The 14,856-nt window shown below is 40.6% G+C and overlaps 1 protein-coding gene and 1 long non-coding RNA gene across 3 annotated transcripts; both read left to right on the forward strand.

Moving 5' to 3' along the window:
- Window positions 1–2,565: 2,565 nt before the first annotated feature.
- Window positions 2,566–3,498, forward strand: LOC136759626 (uncharacterized). Its single transcript, XR_010820077.1, has 2 exons — window positions 2,566–2,702; window positions 3,092–3,498. It is a non-coding gene; the product is annotated as an uncharacterized LOC136759626 (long non-coding RNA).
- Window positions 3,499–4,874: 1,376 nt separating this feature from the next.
- Window positions 4,875–14,441, forward strand: oxnad1 (oxidoreductase NAD-binding domain containing 1). 2 transcript variants are annotated; one of them, XM_066715689.1, is made up of 8 exons: window positions 4,875–4,964; window positions 7,005–7,153; window positions 7,613–7,676; window positions 8,105–8,211; window positions 8,481–8,622; window positions 11,166–11,408; window positions 12,451–12,559; window positions 13,084–14,441. In XM_066715689.1, the coding sequence occupies exons 2-8, from the start codon at window positions 7,035–7,037 to the stop codon at window positions 13,236–13,238; spliced, it is 939 nt and encodes a 312-aa protein (XP_066571786.1). In that variant the 5' UTR covers window positions 4,875–4,964; window positions 7,005–7,034; the 3' UTR covers window positions 13,239–14,441. The 2 variants fall into 2 exon arrangements, with proteins under 2 accessions (XP_066571786.1, XP_066571785.1); XM_066715688.1 differs by lacking the exon at window positions 4,875–4,964 and adding an exon at window positions 6,876–6,908.
- Window positions 14,442–14,856: the final 415 nt, after the last annotated feature.

The raw sequence follows: 14,856 nt of genomic DNA on the forward strand, positions 1-14,856 counted from the left end.
TTTTATACAGGTAACGAGCTGAGATTAGGAGCACTCTCTTAAAGGGAGTTACCTGTATAAAAGACACCTGTCCACAGAAGCAATCAATCAATCAGATTCCAAACTCTCCACCATGGCCAAGACCAAAGAGCTGTCCAAGGATGTCAGGGACAAGATTGTAGACCTACACAAGGCTGGAATGGGCTACAAGACCATCGCCAAGCAGCTTGGTGATAAGGTGACAACAGTTGGTGCGATTATTCGCAAATGGAAGAAACACAAAATAACGGTCAGTCTCCCTCGGTCTGGGGCTCCATGCAAGATCTCACCCCGTGGAGTTTCAATGATCATGAGAACGGTGAGGAATCAGCCCAGAACTACACGGGAGGATCTTGTTAATGATCTCAAGGCAGCTGGGACCATAGTCACCAAGAAAACAATTGGTAACACACTACGCCGTGAAGGACTGAAATCCTGCAGCGCCCGCAAGGTCCCCCTGCTCAAGAAAGCACATGTACAGGCCCGTCTGAAGTTTGCCAATGAACATCTGAATGATTCAGAGGAGAACTGGGTGAAAGTGTTGTGGTCAGATGAGACCAAAATCGAGCTCTTTGGCATCAACTCAACTCGCCGTGTTTGGAGGAGGATGAATGACCCCAAGAACACCATCCCCACCATCAAACATGGAGGTGGAAACATTATGCTTTGGGGGTGTTTTTCTGCTAAGGGGACAGGACAACTGCACCGCATCAAAGGGACGATGGACAGGGCCATGTACCGTCAAATCTTGGGTGAGAACCTCCTTCCCTCAGCCAGGGCATTGAAAATGGGTCGTGGATGAGTATTCCAGCATGACAATGACCCAAAACACACAGCCAAGGCAACAAAGGAGTGGCTCAAGAAGAAGCACATTAAGGTCCTGGAGTGGCCTAGCCAGTCTCCAGACCTTAATCCCATAGAAAATCTGTGGAGGGAGCTGAAGGTTCGAGTTGCCAAACGTCAGCCTCGAAACCTTAATGACTTGGAGAGGATCTGCAAAGAGGAGTGGGACAAAATCCCTCCTGAGATGTGTGCAAACCTGGTGGACAACGTCTGACCTCTGTGATTGCCAACAAGGGTTTTGCCACCAAGTACTAAGTCGAAGGGGTCAAATCCTTATTTCCCTCATTAACATGCAAATCAATGTATAACTTTTTTGAAATGTGTTTTCCTGGATTTTTTTGTTGTTATTCTGTCTCTCACTGTTAAAATGTTAGATAGGGTAGGACTTGTATTTTGCTGTATATTTTTCCTATGCAATTGTGTAATTTTGAACTTGTAATTGTATTTGTTTGTATCTGTAATTTGATATTGTATTATTTAACTAATCAAAACAACGTGCATTCGAGCAACACTCCTGCAAAGCCACATTGAGCACCCTTACATAAATCACCAATTAGGCTTCAACACGTTTAGCTCTTACTAATATTCCTTAACAGAAACATGTATTTATTACGCTGTCTCCAATCATGTAAAACAGAAAGAATAAAACAGACACAAAAGTCCTTTCTGTTATGTCCACGTCCTGACCTTGTTCCTAGTCTCTCCACCAGAGGTCACTTTCTCTCACCTTCTACCCTTTCTCAGCTTTCTGTTCTCCTGTTCAGGGTTACTTCAGGTCAAGTGCTCTCCAATTTACCAATTAGCACACCTGTTCCCAGTTACCTGGGCTCATTAGCTCAGTATTTAAACCCCCTTGTTTCTACAGCTCCTCATGAAGTCTTGTAAAGCCTCCTTTGCTGTGTTTTCTGGCTTTCTGGTTTTTATTATTATTATTATTTATTTATTGATATATATATATATATATATATAAACACTATCCCACAATTGCTCTGGCTCCTCCCACAACAGGGGAGGGACTTGCTACAATGTCCACGTTTTTCAAAGTGCTATGGAACACGTCTGGCATTGCACAGACACTTAGCCAGTGGAAACGAGGCACTAGTCATTGAATCAAATTAATTTAAAGCAGCCAGTCAATGTGTATATATGACCTGTGTATATTTGTAATAGGTTGAAGGACCTCAAGGTAAAGGTGATGACACAGCGCTGAATGTAATTTGTCTGTATTGTTCCAAGCCTGGACAACCAATGAGCGTTTCTACAGTTGAGTCACACCCTGGATTGTAGGTTTCCTTCACCTTTTTATGTATACTCATTTGTCTGACACCTTTATGCAAAAGGGAACTGTAAAATGTACATATTGCAACAGTAATAATTCTATTCAAAAATGTAATGAAATACAGAATTTCTAAAAGCAAGATGAGTCTATTGATCTTATTTTACCAGTCAGGCTTGTTCAGTGTAACACTGGAGTTTCTCATGCATCCTCTTCCCTCAGTTTTAGAGATTGGAAACTTACCCAGTGGTGTCCCGGCAGCGGTGTCCTCAAGTCCTTCCAGCTGAGAGTGGAACAGCCTCAAGGGTCTGGTGATGACACTGCGGCCAACAACATCAAGTTCCACTGCAGCAGCAACCCAGTCATTGAAGGGCAGGGTCTCGGCTGGGGAGAGTATGGCAGCTGGAGTGAGGAATGCCCATGAGGAGGGATCTGCGGCATAGAAACCAAGCAGGAGCCAAGGCAAGGTGATGGTGATGACACAACCTTGAACGATGTGCGCTTCTTCTGCTGCGCTTAGGACTGTGGATCCAGCTCTGGTCACCACTGGCCTGGTGCACTCATGGTGAGCCCTTCTGTTTTAGGTGTTTCTCATCAGAACTAGCTTTGAAACATGCATGCTGGGTAGCTGCTGCCGTGTATTAATGTACCCTCCTGTACACTACATATTTCTCTGAGAAAACATCATGTATCTAAGAATTTCTGCATACACTTTACCAGGATAAAGGCAGAAAAATGAATTTTGGACCAGAATTCTTGCATAACATTTGTTTCATGTGTAAGGAGACTCACTGGATTGTCTACGTTGGTTTCTTAATGAATAGTCAAATTACATGGAAATCTAAGCAATAATTAATACAATCTGCGTTGCCAATGCCAGCAATGGATTGACTTTTACATCTCTGTCCTACAAAACTAATGAACTTCTCTGTTTTGTTTCCCTTGGAAAATAAGGGCAATGTGCTTTAACTTCAAGATGGCTAAAAGTGGAGGACAACATCTGGACATCCAGGGAATCTTTACATCGACCTGAAAGTGTTAATGACGAGTATCAATAAATGAACAACAGCAACAATGTGTCCCATCAGTTTCTAGATATATCAACTGTCTTTTGTGTATTTTAAAATGGCAGTTGAAGAAATGCCAGATCACATCATAATCACAGACACATTTATAATTACATCTCTTGCTGTTGTGGAGTACACTCTGTTTGACACAATGATCACAAAACAGGAGCCAAAATAGTCCTCATTGTCATATTAAACCCAGTAACTCATCTCAACTTACAAGTCTCCTCCTCACATGTATTAGTGTTGCTCTCTGTAGTCAATACAGCACAGCCTAGTGGCCAAGTGCAGAATCTTCTTTTAAACCACCCTTTTTTTAAACAAACGATTTACAGATCTTCTAAAAGCAAAAGCCTGTTGCATCCGTTTTTACAAGAAGCCTTTACAGCAATACTGCCATTTAATCAGTTTTGGAGACATCTGCAAAAGCATGTATAATGTCTTGTGATACAGTGTGATCTTGTGATTTTCAAATGCAGATTTCAAGAGTTTTTTCAGTTTTTAAAGCACAACCTGATATTAAGAAAAGTACACCAACTGTGTAATGTGGACACACTCATACTCTAGTATGGCTCCCATGCAACTTTTTTTTTTTTTCCTACAGTTAAGTGTTTATTAAAAATAATAACACTTTTTATGGCCAGTGGGGAATATTTGTGTCATATCTCTTTGTTTGGCACTGTGTGAGACTGGATGATTAGTTTGTTCTGTGATTTAGACAAGGGGTCACATGTAATTGTGCAGTGTGTTCAATTTCTCGAATGAAAAACAGCACAGTGTCTAGAACATCAGCTTAGTTTTTTGGTTTAAGTGTTTAAATGCTCACAATAATAAGAAAGATTTGTGCCATCTTTGAATATCTCTATTTTCTTGGCAAGTTGCATTTTTCTTGCGTGGCACACATATTGCGTGGAAATTCCTTTAAGTTTGAATATCTGGCCATATGTGTAGGGCCCTGAGATTTTTTTTTTTTTTGTACAGATATCACTCCAGTTTCATGGGTAAAGTATAATTTTTCATGGACTATGCATGGAACTAATACATTTTATGTACAAAATATTTTTATTAATCCCTCATGCACTTCAATGTATGTTTTTGACATTTAGGACACATTAATGTTGTCATGGATAGTCCTCCATATTACTGCACCTTGTAATGCTTTACTTAAAAAAAAAAAAAAAAATCTGAATAAACTGACAGATTAGTCTATTTTAGAAGGGGAAAAAAAACTTAAAAACCTGCGAAAAAGTACTGCAGCTGTATTTAGAAAATAAACGGCAGTAGTCGTGGCCTGCAACATAACTGAACGCAGACCTCAGTGGTCCTGATGTGGGAATGAGAGGACAGCTGACCACATCTGCGTCACAGCCTCCGCGCATGCGCCATCATAGAGCATTATGAGTTAATGCAGTCTTGCATTGATGTATATTGCTTTACTCTCTATAGCTATATATGTGTACAGATGGAAATCATTCATTTAAAAATCCATGTGTTTTTATCTTAGACTGATTTTGTTTCAAATAGTTATTTTCAAGTTAATTATTTAGATCATAAAATTGCTCTCGACAGTCCCCAGGTGTCAATATCGCGCAAATGACAGCACGGCGCCCTCATGTCACATGACAATGGCGCCGCTGCTGAGCGCTTCACAGCCGGCACAGATGCCGGTAACTGCTTCCGGGGTCACAGCGTTGTGACAGGTCACGCATGAGGAAGGTTATTTAACTTACAGAATGACTATCAGGTGAACATTACATTTGGTAAGCTACTTTTTACTACACAAGCGAGTTTAACTTTAGGCATTTGTTTTAAAAACAAAATTCTTGAAGTTTGCAGTATATGATATACTTAGTAACTATACGGGTAAACGGTTTTAATCAACTTATAGTAAATGGCCAGTTGCAAAATATGATCGATTTTTTTAAATGTATAGCTAATAACTCTGCCAAGGGCTGATGTGTAATCTAGTGGCTACAGGGTACGTATATAAGTACGTATAGTTGATATCTCACCAAATTATAATAAGCAAGAATCTCTTTCTGGCTCGACTTTGTCTGAAATATATGTGTGTGTGTGTGTGTGTGTGTATATATATATACACACTCACCTAAAGGATTATTAGGAACACCATACTAATACTGTGTTTGACCCCCTTTCGCCTTCAGAACTGCCTTAATTCTACGTGGCATTGATTCAACAAGGTGCTGAAAGCATTCTTTAGAAATGTTGGCCCATATTGATAGGATAGCATCTTGCAGTTGATGGAGATTTGTGGGATGCACATCCAGGGCACGAAGCTCCCGTTCCACCACATCCCAAAGATGCTCTATTGGGTTGAGATCTGGTGACTGTGGGGGCCAGTTTAGTACAGTGAACTCATTGTCATGTTCAAGAAACCAATTTGAAATGATTCGACCTTTGTGACATGGTGCATTATCCTGCTGGAAGTAGCCATCAGAGGATGGGCACATGGTGGTCATAAAGGGATGGACATGGTCAGAAACAATGCTCAGGTAGGCCGTGGCATTTAAACGATGACCAATTGGCACTAAGGGGCCTAAAGTGTGCCAAGAAAACATCCCCCACACCATTACACCACCACCACCAGCCTGCACAGTGGTAACAAGGCATGATGGATCCATGTTCTCATTCTGTTTACGCCAAATTCTGACTCTACCATCTGAATGTCTCAACAGAAATCGAGACTCATCAGACCAGGCAACATTTTTCCAGTCTTCAACTGTCCAATTTTGGTGAGCTTGTGCAAATTGTAGCCTCTTTTTCCTATTTGTAGTGGAGATGAGTGGTACCCGGTGGGGTCTTCTGCTGTTGTAGCCCATCCGCCTCAAGGTTGTACGTGTTGTGGCTTCACAAATGCTTTGCTGCATACCTCGGTTGTAACGAGTGGTTATTTCAGTCAAAGTTGCTCTTCTATCAGCTTGAATCAGTCGGCCCATTCTCCTCTGACCTCTAGCATCAACAAGGCATGTTCGCCCACAGGACTGCCGCATACTGGATGTTTTTCCCTTTTCACACCATTCTTTGTAAACCCTAGAAATGGTTGTGCGTGAAAATCCCAGTAACTGAGCAGATTGTGAAATACTCAGACCGGCCCGTCTGGCACCAACAACCATGCCACGCTCAAAATTGCTTAAATCACCTTTCTTTCCCATTCAGACATTCAGTTTGGAGTTCAGGAGATTGTCTTGACCAGGACCACACCCCTAAATGCATTGAAGCAACTGCCATGTGATTGGTTGGTTAGATAATTGCATTCATGAGAAATTGAACAGGTGTTCCTAATAATCGTTTAGGTGAGTGTGTATATATATATATATATATATATATATTTACACACACACACACATTTTGGTCTCTTTGCATTACAGATGCACCTCCTCTTCCTCTCTCATTATATCTTTATTTAAAGAATGATTATTTTCATGCACATCAGTGTAACAGTGTTATACATGTATGACAGTGTTTCCAGTGTATTACTGTATGCACCTTTGCATTTTATTGATTTAAAATATTTTAAAGCAATGCTATTAGGTAGTCCACCATAGGTAAGTCTGAGGTAACTGACTGCGAAAATGGATCATCCTCACGCTACTCAGGTGTGCTACCTTGATTAAACAACAAATCTTGCAATGTAATCCAGGGCTCAGGGATGAGAAACGCAAGACATGATATACTCTCAGTGGGTGAGTTTCTATGCCTCTGTTCAACCTAGAAAGTGAAAACCTTAGCCAGAGTTGAAATCTGAGGTATATATATTTCTTCCCATGTTTGTACCCCAGGTGCAGTGGATTGCCCAGCGACAGACGGTCATGGCCAGTGTTGCTGCTTCAGTGAGTGGTTTACTGAGAGGCGCTGCTGGAAGCTTCCCAGCCCGGGGAGCAGCAATGTTGCTAAAGCCCAGGCCTTTGTGTGCCTGCATGCCCAATAGGTGGGTGGCCTCTGGAAAATATCTCTCATTGTTCCTGTCATATGGCGATTCCCTTTATTGTGCTGCGTTATTCTGATGGGTTGGTTTGGGGATATGCTTTAATTTTACTTCACATACTATTAAACGAGCGAGTTCTCCCTCTGATGCAGTCTTGCCCTCAGCATGAAGTTCACGCTCCCGAGATGACAACAAGGTAGTGTAGGAGTGGTGGTTGCAGTGTAACAGTAGCTTAACTTTATTAAGTTGAAGATCAGTATTTTAAGTCTGTGTTTTCTAATCATTGAAACATTGTAGAGAAAAGGAGGAAAATTTATTGAATTGAGAAAAATACCTTGTGGAGTGCACTCCACTGTCAAAGCTGTTTTATATATAGACAACTTTGACAGTGAAGTGCACTGCACAAGGTTTTTTACTTTACATTTACTTTTACATTACACACATTTCTGTATCTCCTTTTAGAAAAATGGCATCAAGAAGAAAAACAGATCATCTGGAGAGAACTGCTGAAAAATATCGACAAGACGTGAGTTTTTAAAAAAATCTGAAGCCAGATAAAATTGGCTGATGCTGGAGTTCTCAACAAAAACTACAACAGGAAATGAGTACTACGGAGGTGGACTTTGCCCGTCTGTGTAAAGAAGCAAGCTTTGTTTGTATATTCTGGCAGCTGGGTCGCAAAACTGAGCATTCTCCTGAGATGAGCTTACTGGTAAACATAGACGTTGTTGATGTGTCATACATTAAAATAGTTGTGAAATGTAAAATTTGATACTATATCTGTATTGAGCTGTTTTGCTTTTCATGAAACTGGAGTTTACAGCAGCACAGGTCTGGGATCTGTAGTGCACACATAATAACACAAACAGTGCTTTTGCATTGCGTTTAGATAAAAGGCCAGAGGGGTCTGTTCGTTATTACACTCTTTGAAAATATATATATATTTTTTTTTAGGTGCTGTTTCCAGCAAAAGTCTGTGGAATTCTTGATGAATCGAACAAAGTCAGAAGACTCCGTCTGGCCGTGCCAAATAAAGACTTCTCTTTTAAAGCGGGACAGTGGTGAGTTGTGTTTTCTGTGAAGAGAAATCAAAGAGTACTGTTCTTAATGTAAATTCATGCATTTAATTTTTTGCTTTTTATATGAAAATGTGATTTAATTTATATACATTTTGAAATACAAGTGGTCTGACCCCCTCCATTCCCTGAAAAGATGCATATGTTCAATCTCAAATTAAAGAGCATATTTGCCTGTTTGTTCGATGTTTGTTTGTGATTTGACAGATTAATGTCAATGGTGGACTAATGAACTGTTTTGTCTGTCTTGCTAGGGTGGATTTCTATATTCCTGGCTTTCCCAAAGTTGGTGGCTTTTCTATCTGCTCCAGCCCAGGCCTGTTACAGAGAGAGGGGGTCATTGAGCTGGCTGTCAAATACAGTGAGCATCCCCCGGCCCGCTGGATACATACAGAGGTGAGCCGGCTAGCTCTCATTTAAAGGCAGGAAAATATTCTGAAAATAATCACAAAAGGACCAGCCTGGGAAAGTGCCTGGTTTACAATTGGGTTCTAAGCCAGAAAATAAGTATTACCTTGAATCTCACACATGCAATACATGCAAGACTGAGAGTCATTATTTAAGCAGCAATCATGGGAACGTGAGACCATTTTCCACTAACAGAGGAAGAAGTCCTTGCGGTGGTTCCTGGAGCAGTTGTGACGGCTCAATTTAGCATGATGTTCCACCGCTGATGTTTCCTGAGGAGTGGGGAGATCAGTCTGATTTTGTAACGTGAGAAGACGCTCTCTCTTCTCAATAAACCTTTCATAGTCTGTAAAACCGAGAGAGCCACAGCTAGGCCTGTCTCTGTTTGCTCTCCCCTGGTGTCTGAGCATTAGGCTTCTCTTGATCAGTATATTTGCTTTCATACTACCGTTTTCTCTCTCTCGCCTATAAAAATGCACAGCCAAGTGGCATGTTTCTCTGGCTAGGAGGCATATTATTGGGGATTAAGGGGGTACTGATTCAACTGAAATACATGAGAGCACGTTTAAATAATTGTGAAGGGGAAATGGCCACCTTGACTACGGGGTGTCGTTTGCTCCTTAAAGGAACCACTGGAGAATTTGAGTTTTTTTTTTTTTTGCGTCCTTCTTCTGATGAATGTGAAGTGAAGACTAAAAAAGAAGCCCAACCCCCTGATAAAGGAAGGCTTCTTCACGACATTAGGTGCCATCTTTCATCAAAAGCAAAACCCAGCAGCCTCTCAGACTTACTTCCCTGCTGCATCCGTAAGTCACGAGTTCTCTTCATTGTAAGCTCTTATGAAATTATTGATAAGTGGCACATTATATTTCTGTGACCGGTATTTATCCCATGACTTACTTACTTACTTAAGGAAAGAAAATAAACCTTTAAGTTGATCTGGATGTTTTAAATTACCAGGACCATATTTTTTCACCTATTAAGAACACAAATAATTAATATCATCATCACTCATTGAAATATATAATACTGCACCTATCCCCTTTAAAGAGGTGTTTGAGATTCCAGCCAAGCCAGTATTTTAAAGCAAAAATTGAATGTTTGTCAAGTTGTCCCTCTTCCAGCTTCATCCCAAGTAAGCTGCCACAAGCTATGCTGGTAACATATTGTTTCTCTACACCATATGCAAGTTCCAGCCATTAGCTGGTGAAGCGATCTCATGATTATTCATGGAAATCTGGAGGTGCCTTGTTGTTCTAAATGAAGTTATTCTGCACTACCATTATTCCAGCGTTCAGCCTTAAATTGTGGTAATCAAACACATGCAGCTCATGGATTAATAGCTTAATATACCCCATCACATCACACATAATCATGAAAATGTCATGGTCGACAGTTTTCTTTTGGGGGGGGGGGGGGTACTAGAGCTTTCCATGTAACTGCTCTGAAAGTGTCAGGAAGGAGGGATTGAAAAGAAAAATGCTTTCTTCTGAAGGCTGCTGAGGGGAGGGAAGAAGGCACTTCAGTTAATGAGTGCTGAAACAGCATTCATTCATGTTTTTTTTACTTATTTTTATTTTATTTCTCCAGCTCTGTTGTTTTGCTGATTTGACACACTTTGTGTTTACAAAGTGAGCCAGCAGGAAGCCAGTCTGTCTTTCTCATGTTCAAACGCTGCATGTGGGCCTTCACAATCCACTTGCTTTTGCAATTTCCCACTGGAGAAAAAGAAAAAGAAAAATGTAATATCTTGAGTCACTTTCAGGCTCTACCCTTAGGTTGACCAGTAATAAGATTTTTTGTTTTGTTTTGTTTGAGGGGAACTAGGCTAAATGTTTCCATTTTCACTGTGTGAAATGAAACTTTAATTATTTTGTTATTATTAGCTTGAGGCGTGAATTGAGTGATTCAGTGCAGGACATTCACAGCACATTAGATAACAGAATCAGGCACACAGAAGGATTTTTCTGGGAAGAAGGAACACTGGTCTTCAAAGGTTACTGTCAGCATCAGTGCAGCCTCAGATCTCAACGTCAATATGAGCCGTCTGAAGATGTGATATGGTATTGCTGTGGAAACCTTCCAATCAAAAGAAAATGATCCGTCCATAATCAATTCAACTTGCACATGGGTCATGCAACCAGCAGTTCGTGTGCTTCAGGATAATCTGGAAGTCATGGCATGATCTTATATAAACTTAATTTACCATCTTTATTTTATCCTGCCAAAGCTTTGTTGCCTTCAGTGTGATTTATTTTAATTAGTACAGTTGCAGGACATAGTTGAAATCTGATATTGCTAAATTAGATATAACCCAATCGGTGTTATTTAAAGAATGAAAACCTCCAGAGCTCATCAACAACTGTCTACCAAACCCTGGTGTGCACTGCAATCTCAGCACATGGCATACATTTCGACAACAACCAAAATGAATCTTCTCTAAAGTTCCACAGCCAGACCTTGTTGGCCATTTCCTATGATTGTTAACTTAATGCTGTTTATCTCCAATCCCACCCTCTTGTTCGCTGCAGTGCACCCTGGACTGTGAAGTTGCCGTGCGAGTGGGGGGGGACTTCTATTTCGACCCCCAGCCCTCTGACTCCGCTGTGAACCTGTTGCTGGTGGCGGGAGGAGTGGGCATCAATCCTCTGTACTCCATCCTGCTGCACGTGGCGGACCTGCACAGACTGAGGCAGTGCGAGGACTCGGGCTACGAGCCGGGCTCAGTCCAGCTGTGCTACAGCGCCAAGAACACAGACGAGCTGCTCTTCAAGGTGCCTTTACTCTCCCGTCTGAGTTTCCTTTCCACATGTCAAGTCAGAATTCAGAAACTGTGCATATAGTTGTGATGCAGAGAAAGGTGTGTCCGGGTCACTTCCATACATTATCTGCTTAAACAGATCTTAACTTACGGACTGACACGGACAGGCCTACAGTAAGCAATGAACCATTTTTGGAAGTGCTTATTTGGGCTTTTAGAAAACCAACATAAAGTAGGAATCATGTTTTGCCCTGTATTTGGAATATTTAGGATACTGCCCTCTGGGGTTAGCGTAGATGTATGCACAGTAAATGGATGCATATTCCAGTAATACAGAGATACTGTCTGTACATCTGTTCAAAAGAATTATGGATCTAACAATCCTCAGAACATTGTTCAATGATTAAATAACAAGGGTTGCCAATGCTCCACATATTCAAAATGGCCAGCATCTATTCCTCCTGCAGAAAAAATCCAAATTGAAGTTGTCAGCTCGAATGTTGTCATGGAGAGAGATGATGCCAGCTGTTCCACGGCTGAGTGGAAACCCAAACGGTCATGAGACAGATGTCTCTTCACTCTCTGCTGTGCAATTCGACACCATTGTGACTCTTCTCATTCAGCTGAGAGCGTGTGTTTGTTTTAATGACTGAACCGTTCAGTTCACAGATGACATGAAATAAATATCTCGGCCAAGCCGCATTACACAGACTGATACGTAATGACTTGTTGAAGTTGAGTGATCTTTCCCAAGCGTCGCTTCATGAAGTCTAATACAATGCTGGACAGCAGTGAAGAATCGCAGCAGGGCCTAGGAAAGTCATTAGGAACAAGTGCTCTTTACTTGAACAGATGACACACATTTAAATGAAACCGAAATATGTACAGTGTGTTCAGTTTAATATTCTATTCTGTGCTTTCAAGTACAATAAATAAAGCGTATATGTGTGTGTGTGTGTGTGTGAAGTTCATACTGATCTTTAATCTTTTTTTTTAGGTCAAAAAGAAACAATGAAAATGGAATTCACTTACTATTCATGTTCTTCTCTTTCTAGAACACCATTATTGGACTTTCTAAAGAGCTGTCGGGGAAGTTTTCCTGTGACTTCCACGTGACACAACAGGACACTGAAATCAACATGCAGCTCAGACCATACGTCAGTGGTGAGTTTTATGATAAAATCGTTAATTAATGACTGTACTGCTGCCAAAGCATTGGCCATGAAAGAAATAAACTAAATTAGAAGATCAGTTTTCAAGGGCTAATGACCTTCCTGCATCTTTTTTTTTCTCCCAAGGTTTTTATGGAATACAAATTGTACTCTATTAAAACAGGGAGGAAGCTTGAACAGTAGCCTCTAGTGTAAAAATAGTTCATAGCTATTGTTAAAGGTTACTGTCTAATCCTTAATTCCCACTACAGTATTCAAAATTCAGATCCATACATTTGACTGAAATGCATCACACATGTGTGGTCTAATGTGCTCCCTTTGATATTACTAAAGATGGACAATACAAACCATTTCCATTCAATACATGTTAAAATTTGTCAAGATTGTCAAACGCAAATTGTCAACAGTATTCTCGCTTCAGTTTCATCCTCTGTCAAACACTAAACCATCATTGAAGACCATGAAATCATTCAGCAGCTCGATCAAGTCTTGATTCACATGTGTGTCGCTTCACAGAGGGAAGGATATCGGAACAAATCCTGCGGCAGCATTTATCAACCGACGCCCTGTGCTACATCTGCGGGCCTCCTCCCATGATCCAGTCCGTCTCGGAACAGCTGCAGCACCTGGGGATCTCCAAGGAGAAGATACTATTTGAGAAGTGGTGGTAGCAGGCGGGAGAAGTGCCTAGTGCTCAGAAAGGCAGCAACTCCTTTTTTTAATGTAATAGATTAATAGAACCATATTTAGAACTGTATTTAAAAAGAGACATTAATTTTATTGCACACACTTTTTTTTTTTTTTTTTTAAAGCATAATATCAGACTGATTGCTGTACTGGACTGTGACCATGCAGAGGTACTGCACTCGTGTTTCTCATTCCTGATCCCCTCTCTGCGGTGCGTGTTGGTAGCCCTTGCGCCCGGCATACCTGGTCCACGGGGGCATCGCTGCCCCCCACAGCGCCCTGCGGAGTCCCTGGTCTTCACAAGCGTACAGTACCGTCGCTACCTCTCTGTAAAGGCAAGACACAGTTTCACAAGAACGCTGCTGGTGTACCTTTGAATATATTTTACATATACATATAAATTGTAAAATAAGTTTATGGTAGCTTTCCTTTATTTTTTTAATTTTTTTATGAAGATGTACAGGGATCAAGAATATGTATTTTAAGTATTTCATGTTTAACTTACGGTTATCTAAATCTACATTTTTAAGTTTATTGTGGGTTGCTCTTATGTCTGAACCCATTAAAAATATGAGCTGGACACTCGCCCTTCAGTTTCACCGCGATGTACCAGCCTAAACAGAATCCAGTTTTTTGTTTATTAATTAAATCGGTGTCCTTCACTTAACATATAAATCTGCTTTTTATTCCCAAAGCTTTTCGGTGTAAACTGAACAGAATGGCCCTACAGCTTGACAGGAAATGTTATTTTCTTGAGAAAACGGACCGGTAGCAGACACTTAAAATGATTTAGGAGTAATTTGCAGGGGAGTAGGGGTTGGGGAGAGTGACTGAGCCATTTAAAGCACTTTTATGTTCTCCTTTTGTACCTGCTAAATTGCAATTATGCTCCCTGTTGTAACGTAGAAAAAACCCTGTACAGCTTTCTGAGCTTCCTGGTTTTCATGATATTTTAGAAGAGAGATAATCCTGTGGATGCCTTTTCTAAATTGTGAGTTTTATGCATAAAATCAGGGCATATAAATATCTTTCTTAAAAGAGGGGGGTGAGGGAAATGTGTAATAACTAATGCTTGAAATTACTGCAGGTGATTTTGATCACTTGCAATCATGTTACAGCCATTTGGTTTGGAAAGTAAAACCTAACCATCTTTTCTTGTTTGGAAAATACATTTAATCAGTCCTGAAGCTTTCTGTTCACCCCTCAGTAATTCACTATAGCTTGCTACAAGCTGTGTGTAAAGCTATGATAGAAAATTAGGAGGAAATGAAATTCAAGGAAATGACAGTGGCTTGGTAAAGGGCATTATTAGACCCATCATGGGGCCACATATGTGTTATATGACTAATTTAAAGGAGATGAGCATTTTCCTTCTGAACCCAGTCTCACCAGGAATGCAGGAATTATATATATTTATGTATGTATATTCGGTCATTTTCTGAACACTTACAAAACACCTCTACATCCTTGTACCCTGATGAGATTATTAACCCCACAATATAACGATAGTCTGTCTCATTGTATGACAACTGGTATACTATAATGCCTTTGGTATTCAAATAATAAGTTACAAGTACAGTTACTTATTAAAACACTAAAAAG

The sequence above is a fragment of the Amia ocellicauda genome, chromosome 10 (genome assembly GCF_036373705.1).
Source record: "Amia ocellicauda isolate fAmiCal2 chromosome 10, fAmiCal2.hap1, whole genome shotgun sequence".
Classification (NCBI taxonomy): Eukaryota; Metazoa; Chordata; class Actinopteri; order Amiiformes; family Amiidae; genus Amia; species Amia ocellicauda.